Source organism: Trachemys scripta, chromosome 14 (genome assembly GCF_013100865.1).
Source record: "Trachemys scripta elegans isolate TJP31775 chromosome 14, CAS_Tse_1.0, whole genome shotgun sequence".
NCBI lineage: Eukaryota > Metazoa > Chordata > Testudines > Emydidae > Trachemys > Trachemys scripta.
The window spans coordinates 32,968,717-32,981,326 of record NC_048311.1 but is presented as its reverse complement, the minus strand read 5'-3'; the positions used below and the strand labels follow the sequence as shown (position 1 = coordinate 32,981,326).

Genomic DNA, 12,610 nt, shown 5'->3' with positions numbered 1-12,610 from the left:
TGGCGAGTAAGTGTGAGATTTTCGAAGGGATGGGCTTTGACCCTTTAAATGGCATACTTAACTGCCAGCTAAATGTTCTTTGCTAGCAGGATTTGTGAGGAGCAGTGGCATCTTGTGGTCAGTACAAATGCTCCAGATAGGTATTCCCCAGGGATAATTTTAGATGGCTACACATTTTTTGTGCTCTAGTCCTTCCCCCATCACTGGAAATCTTTTTATTGTATGCAAGTGCTAACCTTTCCCATTTACCCTACAGCACGTTTTGTTCATGTGCCTTTATTATTCACAAGTACAAGATGTGAAGTAGGGAGACGTTATTGACACTGAATATTAATATTGTTCTCAGGCACTGCATAGCGAACATATTAGCAAAGTGTATGTTTAAAGCTATTCTGGAGTTACATGATCTGCTTTCCTCCTTCTGGCCTCAGATGATTGGCTGGTGCTGGCAGCACGTTGGGATGCAGTGAAAGACGGGCAGTCTTTTCTTAGCTGGCATCTGATTGCCTGCACACTGGTTTGAGACGACTTTGTTTTTCTAAGGGGCAAAGATACGAAGAAAGCTAAAAATGTTGGGAAGAAGAAAACCAGCTCTCCTTTTTCACAGTGTTACCAGCAAAATCCAGGCACACCTATGGTAGCTGCAAATTGACATTTTCATTCCCTCTCTTCTTTAGTCTGCTGCAAACCGCATCTTTTGTTGCTTCAGTAATGAAATATTCTCTTGCATCTTTGTCTTTCCAGCCCCCTCCTTTCAACAATTAGTTTTCCTCCATAGTCCTCCATTCCTGATTAAAAATACATGACACTGTCTCTGGCATGAAATATACAGCAGAATCGCAGCCACAGGGGGAGTTAAAAGCAAAGTCAGGTTTTCCACCCAAAATTGTCACTTTAGTGCTATGAATTCTTGTACTTTGACCTTAATATGTCATACCTGGAGCCTGAGATATCATGCTAGCAAAAAGGGAACCCTGAGAAGAAGATCCTGGTGATGATTATCAGTATTTGAATCCAGGCTGCCTGCTTCTCCTGTAATATGTTCCTAGGATCCCTGATTTCTGCATATTGTGCTGGTGAGAAAGATGGTGGGGTTCATCTGCCAAGCATTTTTTGTCACATGTCCAGAGAGCACGTTACAACATGATAGTGTCCTGTCCAGACTGACCTAGTTTGGTCTTGCCCATGTAGATGAGAGTAAATCATGTTACAAAACTGTGTTCCAGCCCCAGGTCAAGGATGGAATAGGCCAAGAAGAATGGACAGTCCCCCACCCCTCAGAGATCATCTCTCAATCAGAGTGGAAACTCATTGATACAGGTCACTGTAGAGGAAACATGCAGTGTGCTGAGTGGGAACTTCAGTCTCCAGGATTGTTAGTTCTTGCACCTTTCAGGAGCAGTGCCTTCATCTGAACAATATAGTTCCTTGTGAGCATTTATTCACAATTCCAAGCCACCAAACAGGATGTCATTATTAACCGTCTTTGCTCCTTAGAAATACAGAATGGGAAAATCAGAGATTACTGGTTAAGATTTGGCGTGTTTGGGAAGAGATGTGTAGAGAGAGCTTGCAGAACATCTGCATGTGATATGTTTGCCAGTCAGGAACACTAAAAACAGGCAGAAAACTAACACACCAGTCTGGGTAGGTAGTTTGTGAAGATGATGTGCTTTGAGATGATGAGCTGATCAATGTCTGGGAACCTCTAGGCATTTGTCCAGGACTTAGACTGGCCGTGCAGATGAATATTTAGTTTTATGTGTAAGGGGTGATGCATAGAAGTTACCAAAACATCTGATCTGCAGAGAGAAATTTAGCTCTTGTTCTTCCCTGGCTGGGACAGCAGCCATCAGCAAACCAGGTGGAGAATTAGATAAGAGACTTTTGAAATATGTAATTTTATTTTGGTTTTGGTTTTGTAAAAGTCAGAAATCTGATTCATCAAATTCCTCTTGTTTTCTCTTTAGTGGTTCGTAACTACCATGGTGAAGGTATGCCATGGAACAAAGGGGGGTCGAATGCTGCCTCTCTCTCTAGGGTGCTCTGAAGAACCAGAGGGCAACTTTGCAGTTTGTATTCCTTTCGGATGCCAACATGCAGTGGAACCATTTGCTTTAAATAACACAAGGCCCTGGTCACCTCTTCAGACCCAAGAGTGTTTGGCTGCAGTCCTGACGGGGAAATTTGCTCTTACTTTTGTTTCTCAAATGAAAATTGGGATTGAGAAAAATGATTAAGACATGAAATATTCATAAATCATTGGAGGCAACAAGAAGTTATCTCCAAGTTATTGTACTCATTGTTTTTCCTTCTCCCTGTCTCGTTTTTCAGTCATGCCAAGCCGACCTTGTGAAGGACAACGGTCACAAATATTTCCTTTCCGTCTTGGCAGATCCCTACATGCCAGTAAGGACAAATAGTCTTTTTCAGACTTATTTAAAACTTGCTTAGGTCCTCTTTGCTTTTATGCTGCTGTTATGATGTGGTTGGTGCTATTGGTGGGGACAGCGTCATGTCACTCCCGGTGACACCAACTGCCCTGTTGAGGAATGGCACGGATGGGCTGCCTAGTTAGCCACAGGGGAAATTGATAATATAGAGCCCCATCAGAAGCACTTACAGACCAAATAAGTTTGCAAAGCCAATTCGTTAAAAGGATTTAGACTTAGATTATTTTACCTTTCTTGATATTCATTTCATCTGCTCTGAAATGGGAACTGTGGGTGCTCTGATAAATGGACTGAAGTGCGATCTAATTTCATGGTACCTTCTGTAACTACCTTTACAGGTATTCTGTTTAGTATCATCCTACAACAGGATAGCCTTCTAGCAGTATACATTAGGGACTATTTCCCCCCTCCCCCCCCAGTTTCTCTAGTGATAAAAGCACACAGCTGTCACAAACATGAACTAAATAGGGCACTGGCCTTTTCTGCACTAATGCTTTTTAAATCCTGAACGTAAATGAAAAATGCAATGGAATACAGACTAGTTCCCAGTCACTCAACCCCATGTAAAATATAATGGGATTGCTGCAAATTATTTCTTTTAAATGGTCTGTTTATTTCCCTTAAAAATGAAGCATGAAGTGGCGGTGTTGCCAGCTGATGACATAACCAAGTCAGGCATTTCAGAGCTGCAGCTAGACATGTGGGATAGCAGGTCATTTCTATCTTTTAAGCTGTGAAAGTATTCTAGAAATCCTGGGGTCTCTGGCTGCCCTCCTTTCTACCTGACAGGCTGTTTTCTGTTAGAATTCGGATTAAAATCACAGCCTCGCAATAGAGCCACAGCCAAGCAGGCCAGCCATGCGTCCTGTTCTCAGAGGAAGGAGAGGGGCAAGTTTCATGGCCTGTTCCAGCCACTTGTCATTAAGCAACTCCAGAACCCAATTGTAAGTTTCAGATTCTCGAATTGTCACCGTTTCAGGAGATTCACATCAAACAAGTCAAGAAGGCCAGGGTGGTCTCTCTCCTTTCAAACAGTGCAGCTTACGCTTGTTCTCTGTCCTGTTTAAAGATAAAAATTAGTTGTGGGTTGTTTTGTTTTTAAGGCTGAACACAGGACTATGACTGCTTTCATTTTGGCTGTGATCGTCAACAGCTACAATACAGGGCAGGTGAGTCCCAACGTCTTGATCTTTACAATGCTTCTCCTGAGCCCGTCTCTGTACTGTGACTTTGCTTTGATGTGTCACCAACTGACGTGCATCAGCGCCTACTACAGAACTGGGAAGTTGCAGGGAGAGGGTGTGGGACCAGGCTACAGAGGGAGTATGTGCACAGCCCCTGGAAATACGGGTTAAGGACACACGTCGCTGAACAGCATCCTCTGTAGGCAGTACACTGACATATTATTAAAGGAATCCTGCATGGTTCTCGTCAGCTGCAAGCATGGTGGCCGTGATGTGGATCTTGGGAAGGGGTTTAAAGCCAAGGAAGTGGTATGAGCCATAAATCATGGGGCTCTGACAGGTGCAAGGAGTATTGCCAATGAGGAAAAAAGCAAGTTTACTGCATTCAGGAAGCATTTGTGACATTAACAGTTGCTTGGCTGGCTGTAAGAGCACACAGCTGACCTCCCCAGACTCCTCCTAGAGCACTTGTGCAAAGCATCTCCAATAAAATTTTGCAACAAAACTAGTATCTAACCACGGAATAGTTCTGTTCTCTACATTGCGTCTGTCCCCTCTCTCAAAATCATTTTGTTGTTTACTGGTGAGAGAGGAAGCTGCCTGTCTAAATGAATTGTACTGAACTATGTTTTAGGAAGCCTGCCTTCAAGGAAACTTGATTGCCATCTGCCTGGAGCAGTTAAATGATCCGCATCCTCTACTGCGCCAGTGGGTGGCGATTTGTTTAGGACGTATCTGGCAGAATTTTGACTCAGCAAGGTGGTGTGGCGTGAGAGACAGTGCCCACGAGAAGCTCTACAGTCTCCTCTCAGACCCCATCCCAGAGGTAATGTTTTAAGTATAGACGTATATACCAGTGGGGCTGGAGCCATTTTGAGTGAGGGCTACAAAACAATTTAAAAATCAAGATCTTCAAGAAATCTTATGAATTGATAGGTGTCTGGTTAAAAAAAAATAGCTTTCCATTATTTCTGCAGGAAAGGTGCTTAAGCCATGCAAGATCTGGATCAGGAAAAGCAGAATAAATGCAAAGGATTATATAATCCATGAAAGAGGGTTTTCAGTGTGATGACTTTAAATCCGGGGTTTATACAAGCTCCACATTTGTTTGCTCACTCCTGTGTCAGAAGCTCTTTAAAACTGTGTTACCACAACTCACTGTATTTTGACAAGTTCTCTCTCCGTTTTGTCTAAATCTGAGAACTGTTCTCAGCCTGGTGGATGAAAAAATGCGATTTTAATGGAATGCGTTTCACCTTTATGAAAATACTGTCCGAGAAAGAAGAGAATCTTGTGCCAACTAACACTGTGATTGACAGACCCTATGAGACCCCAGTGAAATGATATTCCAGCTGGGAGAAGGAAGCTTGGAGATACAAAGCAATATCAATGGGCAGTTATTAAAGTTCAGCTTTTCTTCTTTTAGTGATTTAACACTTCCCGATCTGGGCACCCACAGCCTCCTTTCCCTTTTCCCAGGTTTTTCCCCAGCTGCAGATAATTGTCATGCAAAGGATCAGATGAAGTGTCGTCCAGGCCATCAACTTATCTTGTCAATCAACCAGATCAGCTCCTTGCTGAGTTATGAGGCACATGCTCCGGATTATGCTGCCTCCACAGCATTCCCAATCTCTGCCAAGGCAGAGAATCAAGGCCCACACTTGATCCCAAACCCTGGGCCTGGGTGGGGTGTAGCTGACCCTTTGTCCATTTTGAAGTCATCTGCTCCCTTTCCATATTCCCATATCAGATAGCTGAAGGCTTTAGAGATCTCTAGTGTAAAGGGGCCCTAGGGCCCCCAATGGCCATTCCTTAGTCACCTTTATGCTGTTAAGCAGAAGGTTCTTGACCGTGCCCATTGAAAAATCACCAAAGGGAAAAGCCACCGGACGTTCCAGGGAATAATGCACACTTCTGCACACATGAGTATTTAGAATTGCACCAGGATAAAACTTGGCAGTGCCCCTATCTCTGTTTGTCTTTCTGGTCTTTGGGCTTCTGTCCAGCTGCTGCCATTTACCCAACACAGTAGCCTGGCTTTGGAGAGATCCGAGCTGGCAGAATAAAAGATTACACCGGGAAGATCGAAGCCAGGACCAGGTAGGAAAGCAATGGTGATTTTTTAATTTTGTCTCTCACAGGTTCGCTGTGCTGCAGTCTTTGCACTGGGCACATTTGTGGGCAACTCAGCTGAGCGGACCGATCACTCCACCACCATTGATCACAACGTGGCCATGATGCTGGCACAGCTCATCAACGACGGGAGCCCCGTGGTTAGAAAGGTACAGCAAGAGGGACATAAGGAAGCGAGGAGGATTAGTGTTGGTGGCCTTCACAATAATGCTAAGAAGGGTTAATTGTGTGTGTTGCTGGGGAAGCAGACCCTTTGTACAGTGGATTTCTTCCTAGGCATTCATGGATTTGATTCATCTGGAAGCATTTGTTCAAGCTCTCTGTCCTTTCGCAGCTGGTATAGATGCCTACTTCTTGCCCAGGGACAACACACAAACATGGTTATCCTCAGTGAAAAGAGCACCGTAAAGGGATAGCTGCTGGCCAGGGCTGTAACCAGGGCTGGGTGAGCGGACAGCCGCCCAGGGCGCAAAGCCACGAGAGTGGAAAAACGATGAAAAAAAATGGTAGGGGGCCCAAAGATGCTTGCTTCCCTGGGCGCTAAAATGCCTAGTTACGGCTTTGCTACTTGCCCGGGGAATTTGTTTAGCCCAGAGGTGAGCAAACTACAGCCCGTGGGCCACATCCGGCCCGTGGGACCGTCCTGCCCGGCCCCCGAGCTCCTGGCCCGGGAGGCTAGCTCCTGGCCCCTCCCCTGCTGTCCCCCCGCAGCCTCAGCTCACTTGCTCTGCCGCCGGCGCAATGCGCTGGGCGGCAGGGCTGTGAACTCCTGGGGCAGCGCAGCTGCAGAGCCCAGCCTGACCCAATCTCTGTGCTGCGTGGTGGCGGTGGCAGCATGGCCCGACTCCAGCCGGGCAGTGCGGCTGTAGTGCCGCCAGTCACCGGTGCTCCAGGCAGTGTGGTAAGGGGGTAGGGAGCAGGGGGGGGGGGTTGCATCAAGGGCAGGGGAGTTCGGGGCGGGGGTGCGTATAGGGGGCGGGGTGGTTGGGGGGGAGTAGGGGGTTGAATGGGGGCAGGAGTTCCAGGGGGACAGTCAGGAAGGAGGGGGGGTTGGATGGGGCAGCAGGGGACAGTCAGGGGACAGGGAGTGGGGGTGTATGGATGGGGCAGAGGTTCCAGGGGGGCCATCAGGGAAAAGGGAAGGTTGGATTGGGCAGGAGTGGGAGCATATAGGAGGTGGGGGCCAGACCACGACCCTCTCCCCTAACCAGCCGTCCATACAATTTACGAAACCCAGTGCGACCCTCAGGCCAAAAAGTTTGCCCGCCCCTGGTTTAGTCTGTTGACTACTATGATTGCACGCTCAAAGCTGTAGAAATATGATAGCTTTGCAGAGTCGTTTTTCTGTAGTTGGCCTTCTAAGTGAGGAAGCACAGGGTTCCCCGTGGGTTTTAGGATCAGGTGGGGGAAGACCAAGAAATGGTCAAGTTGACCCACCAACAGTAAAATACACTTGTTGTTTAAAAACATCTGTCATTTTTTCTGTAAGCTTTTCACAGATAACTTTTAATGGGAGCGTGGGGCTTGGGGGGTCAGAATGGGAGAGGGTGAAAAATATGCAGCTGCCACATTCTTTAGGAAACTCTGTGCGGCAGTGTTGTGATTGGCCATTGTTAGTGGAGCAGGAGTTTCTATCAGGAGTCATTTCAGCAGGCTGGTGTGCTTTCTCATCTGCATTGGAGTTGTCCCTTGGTTTTATAGCTCATACTCAAATCCCCCATGCGCACATGGCCTCAAAACCAAAATTGCCTGGGTCAGTTGGACTCGCCTCTCTCATTTGTAATGGAATCTTTGCATTTTGAAATTGATGACACAGTGTACTTGCTCTCTTGGTCCCAGATGACCTCTTCTCATTGGTTTTCCCTTGTTTTAATCTCTTGCCCTCAGAGAAACTGCTGAGAAGAGTTTCCTTTAGCATACGTGAGACTCTGGCAGCAAAAGCTGCTTCATCTACAAATGGATACCACCGTCCCAATGGAGTGGCATCGATTTCTCCAAATCTCTTAATTAAAAATTCCTTTAAATAATGGAGAGTTCAGTCTTCTGCTGACTATTTGTATTTCTCTCTCCTATCCCTGCTTGCACTGTTAAGAAACAAGCTACGAAAGGGTTATTGCCCAGATCCTAATGAGGAACTTGGCTGCCCAATGGTTCCTGCAAATGGTTGTGTTACAGCTATTCGTGTGCTTCTGCTGGTGGTACGGACTCTCTGTGCGTCATGGGTTTCGGAATGCCAAGGCCTTTTGTGTCGATGATTTTCTGGTTTCATTTCCTGTGAGGTTTATGTAAATGTCAATCTCCTCTTTGCTTTATGCTGCTGGCATGCAGAATATAGTTGAATCTCAGAGTTACAAACACCAGAGTTACAAACTGACCAGTCACCCACACACCTCATTTGGAATCAAAAGTACGCAATCAGGCAGCAGCCGAGACAAAAAAAACGAAACAAAAAACAAATACAGTTCAGTACTGTGTTAAACTAAACTACTAAAAATATAAAGGGAAAGCAGCATTTTTCTTCTGCATAATAAAGTTTCAAAGCTGTATTAAGTCAGTGTTCAGATGTAAACTTTTGAAAGAACAACCCTAACATTTTGTTCAGAGTTACGAACAACTTCCGTTGCCGAGGTGTTTGTAATTCTGAGGTGCCACTGTAAGGTTGTGCTGCTTTCCATAGTCTGCAGACAATAAAGTTAAACAGGCCTGGAGAGCATGATTTGGAACACCGAGTAGCCACAGGGGTGCTGGCCATTGGCAGCTCACTAGATCATAGGCACACGCCTCTGGGAGCGCTTCAGCATTCGGCGTTCCAGGGCTGTCACAATGAAGCACTAATGCCATTTGCCATCTGCCCTTAACGTCAGGAAATTCCATTTCCAATGCTCCGGCTCTGCGGTGTCTCAAGAATGGATTTTAATAGGCATGGCATTTCATTTGCTGTACAGCATGAGGAATCCCCTGGAAACAGAAATGTACATGGTACATAAACCATATTGTATAACATCATAACCAAATCATAAAAAAGGCCATATATTAAACCAGGCTACTTCAGACCACAGTATATTTGCTGTTTAGCAATGCACCATGAGACCAGTACACCTACCCCTTCCCTGAAGCCAATGCCTGAACCAGGAATAAATCTGTCAGAGGTTAGTGAACTCATTTGTATGCTGGCTCTTTGAGTTTGAAATCAATGCCGGAATGGGGGCAGGGAAAGAAGAGTATGCACTTTGGTGTCTTTATCCAGAATCCTGACTCTTGAGATTTCTGTCTGATTTTGTGACTTCCTCTAGAAACAAGAGCTGTGTTCTGTCCGGGTAATGCTCTGCTGTTTGTTACTGTTTTGATAGCAAAGTTTTACATTACAGGACTTTGGGTTTTAAATTAAATATTAAATATTAATTTGTTACTGGAAGCATAAAGTGTATGGCAGCCCTATGGGAGGAAGAAGGGAGGGGCTGGGAGTGCAGTGGAGAGAACATGACAGCTCCATTCAATAAAGAGACCTTGTTGCTTTCAAAAACCACAAGGAGGAATAATATAGTCTGATTGAGAAGTAATTCCGTAGTCTCTTGAAGTTCACGTGTTCTGACCCTCCATTATACAACAAAAGCAGGTTAACTGCTTGCTGGGCGTCCGGATTGTTCCAGGCAGAACCCACCTGCCAGACACTGCCAAATTGTTCCTGGCAGGTTTCACTTGCCAGCAGCTGCTCAATCATTCCAGACATATCCAAACTTCCTGTTTACTTAGCTGGAATATTAGTTGCACAACAAGGGCTGTGTGGAGCAAGCAATGAGAGGTTAATTCTGTGGCCTTATTCCACCAACATCTTATGCTTCAGTTTATTCATTGGTGTAACTGTTTTTCAGTGTGCACAGTCTTTGGAATACGTAGCTCTCTCTTTTGGAGATTTAGGCTGCAAACTGTTGTGTTGGCAAGAGACCACAACTCTCCAGCCAGTCAGTTGGTCTTTCTGTCTGGTGTTTCTAAGGGTCCTAACATCATAATACCTAAGAGAGGGTCTAAGTTTTGGTGTCCGCTTCCCCGCCTCCTCTCTAGGGCTCCTATGTTGCAGCCATTGAGCCAAAGAGAATTAAGCGGGGTCCCTTATCAAACCCGCAGCGTCACCCCTACATTAGCCAGCGTGGGTCCTGGTAGATTAATATAAGCCTTGTTTTCTCGCCTGCCAAGTTTAGGACTCAAGTTCCAATGTTCTTCATGGTGACAGCTCACCAATGGCCATGGCAGCCTATTGGTGTCTCTCTAGCTGAGTTTAGAGTGAGGGTAGCACAGGCAGCAGGAATCCAGCTCCTTACAGCAAGTCACATGTTAACAAATCGTGGTTTGGCCTTTGCCACGAAGAGCGAGAGGCCTGCTCCTTCGCACAGTTCATTATGTGCCTCTTGTAGGCAGGATGGCAGCTTGTACGTGAGAGGAGGGAGCTGTGTACAAGACTCCAGGTCTGTTCTTTCTGTGACAGTACATCAGTTTGACAATATCAGGCTGAATCAAAGAGGAGGGGAGCCTGGCCGGGAATAAAAGACCTTTTGTTATGAAGAATTCATTCTGAAACTAAGCGCTCTGGCTTTCTTCAGATCTTTGCACTGAAGTGAAGGAAAAATCAATGCTTCTCCAAACCAAGTATAAAAAAGTGCCCTCATCCCCACTCGAGGTGACAGATGGACATTAATTTTGTCAGAGAGCTGGCTTCACAGGAGCTTTATTCTGCCTTATTTTTAAATGATAAAAAGATGCTCACAGAAGAGAGGCTATTCCCCACCATGTTAGCTCAGAGTAGAGGGAATTTGCTAACTCTGCCATCTTTGCCATTGGTTTGTTGGGTTGGGCAGGGGGAGGGAGAGTTAAGAGGGGATTTTGTATATTCTTACTGCTGTAGAGAGAGATGTGCATGCTGGGTCTGTCAATAAGCCTCCTGTATCAGCATAGGTCAGGTTCTACACATCACTGTCCTGCAGTTCAGCAAGGCCACTCCATTCTTGTTAGCAGGCTGAGGACTGAAATATTCAAGATTCCTGATTGTAAAAGCTTTACGAGAACAGATTCTTGTATAGCTCCATACCCGGCCTGTTTTTGAGATCTGAGCTACCTCAAAGGAAGTAAAGACCCTGAGTCTTGTTGGCGAATGACCTATCTGAGAAGCTGCGTTGTTTTGAGGGTTTTTTTTCTCCTTGTGGGAGCCTTTGATGTGGGGAGCAGGAAAATGTAAGCGGATCAGAAGAACAATCGAAAAACCCTGGATTTTATTTATTTCTTTGTATGCAGGCTTATTTGGGGTTTGTCAATCTAGCATTGCTTTAAATGTAAGATAATGCACTCTTCTGCTCAGAGTTCAGCATGGCTTTGCTCTAACAGCAAGCTCTCGCTAGAAGGATGCCATCTGCGTTACTTATAGGACTTTCTGTTGCATTCATCACCAGAGAAGATTAGCATCTCTGAAATACAGCGTCTGTCTACGCTGCAGTTCAAGCCCGTGCCTGAGCCCTGGCTTGAGCCTAACCCCACTTGCACATACACTGCAATTGCTCGAACCCAGGGTCCCAGGACCCTGTGGGCTCAAGTTAAGCTGGGACTGAGGGTCTGAACCCTATTGCTTTGCAGTGTAGACATAGCCCCGCTTTATCCGGTCCCAGGAGTCAGCTGGAATTATTCCACAATTCCATGGGACAATTTCCTTAGTCCTCTCCATCCCAACAATCTGCAGTCACTCTATTGAAAACGGAAGCCACCCCAACTTTGCAAACGGCAGCAGCAGGTCTGCATTAACCCATTCTGTTCTGATCACCAATCTGCAAGCACACGGTCAGAGAGCCTCCTGGGTTTGCAGTGGAGACCAAACCAATGAAGCCTTTTGCAAAGCAAGCTGCTTCCCGGTAACATGCAGGGCAGGCAGGCAGGTTTTCCCACAGTGCCTCATGGTCCTAGAGCTAAAGCAGGGCAGGGGGTGGGGGAGAGCTAGGGGACTTTGGGTTATGGCTACTTTGACTTGGGTCTGCACACTGCAGTGTGAACGCCAGAGCCCTAGGTTCGAGCACGGGTTAGAAGAGTCTTAACATAGGGTTAAAATACAATGTAGACATTCAAGCCTAGGGTTCCCTAACACAGGCAGCTAACTCAAGTCCCACTAACCCTGGGCTTATGTTGCAGTGTAGACATACTCACAGAGGGACACAGAGCCATCCCCTTGCTTTTCGTGGGAGAGGAGCATCTGAGTAGAGATTTGTGCCCTTCAAAAAGCATATTTTGTCCTCTGCAGTAGTTTCTATTGGAAAAGGCAGTTGTAGAATATGCTTTGGATGAACTAAGCAAGTTATAGCTGCCATGTCCTCCTTCCAGTGATAGTCCCTCTGTATATTCCCCATGTGGGTACACATGTGCGTGAGTCTGGAAATTCTTCAAAGCAACGTCCATTGGCCCGCACATGCGCCGTAGCTCTCCTGGTGCTCCCGACCGAGGGTATAAGAGGAAGGGCGGGTCGACACCTCTCCAGTTCCTTCTTAGCAACGCATGGCCTGAATCGGAATTGTATCCTCCTTCACTTGGTTGCATAACGTATACAAAAATGTTCCTCCCCGGGGGGTCTCACAGCTCACTCCACGTGAGCACAAGCTGCCTCCACGGCATACCTATCAGACGTTCTGCTGCAGGACATCAGCAGAGTGGCCCCCTGGAGTTCTATACATACGTCAGCGACGCACTACGCTCTAGTTCATGTCTTGGCTGAGGATGCAGCAGTGGGATCAGCAGTATTGCAAGTGTCTTTGCAACCAGCTTCCTTGCACCCAACTCCAGGCTGAGCACTGCTTGCCAATCATCCAC

At 46.2% G+C, this 12,610-nt stretch overlaps 1 protein-coding gene across 3 annotated transcripts in view; it reads left to right on the top strand.

Moving 5' to 3' along the window:
• The window catches only part of RPTOR (regulatory associated protein of MTOR complex 1), a 289,467-nt gene that overhangs the window by 197,714 nt on the left and 79,143 nt on the right, over nt 1-12,610 (top strand). For all 3 annotated transcript variants that reach the window (XM_034789588.1, XM_034789587.1, XM_034789589.1), the window contains exons 14-17: nt 2,335-2,409; nt 3,557-3,622; nt 4,272-4,463; nt 5,779-5,919. In XM_034789588.1, coding sequence (XP_034645479.1) covers nt 2,335-2,409; nt 3,557-3,622; nt 4,272-4,463; nt 5,779-5,919 — 474 coding nt within the window. The remainder of the gene's footprint in view (nt 1-2,334; nt 2,410-3,556; nt 3,623-4,271; nt 4,464-5,778; nt 5,920-12,610) is intronic.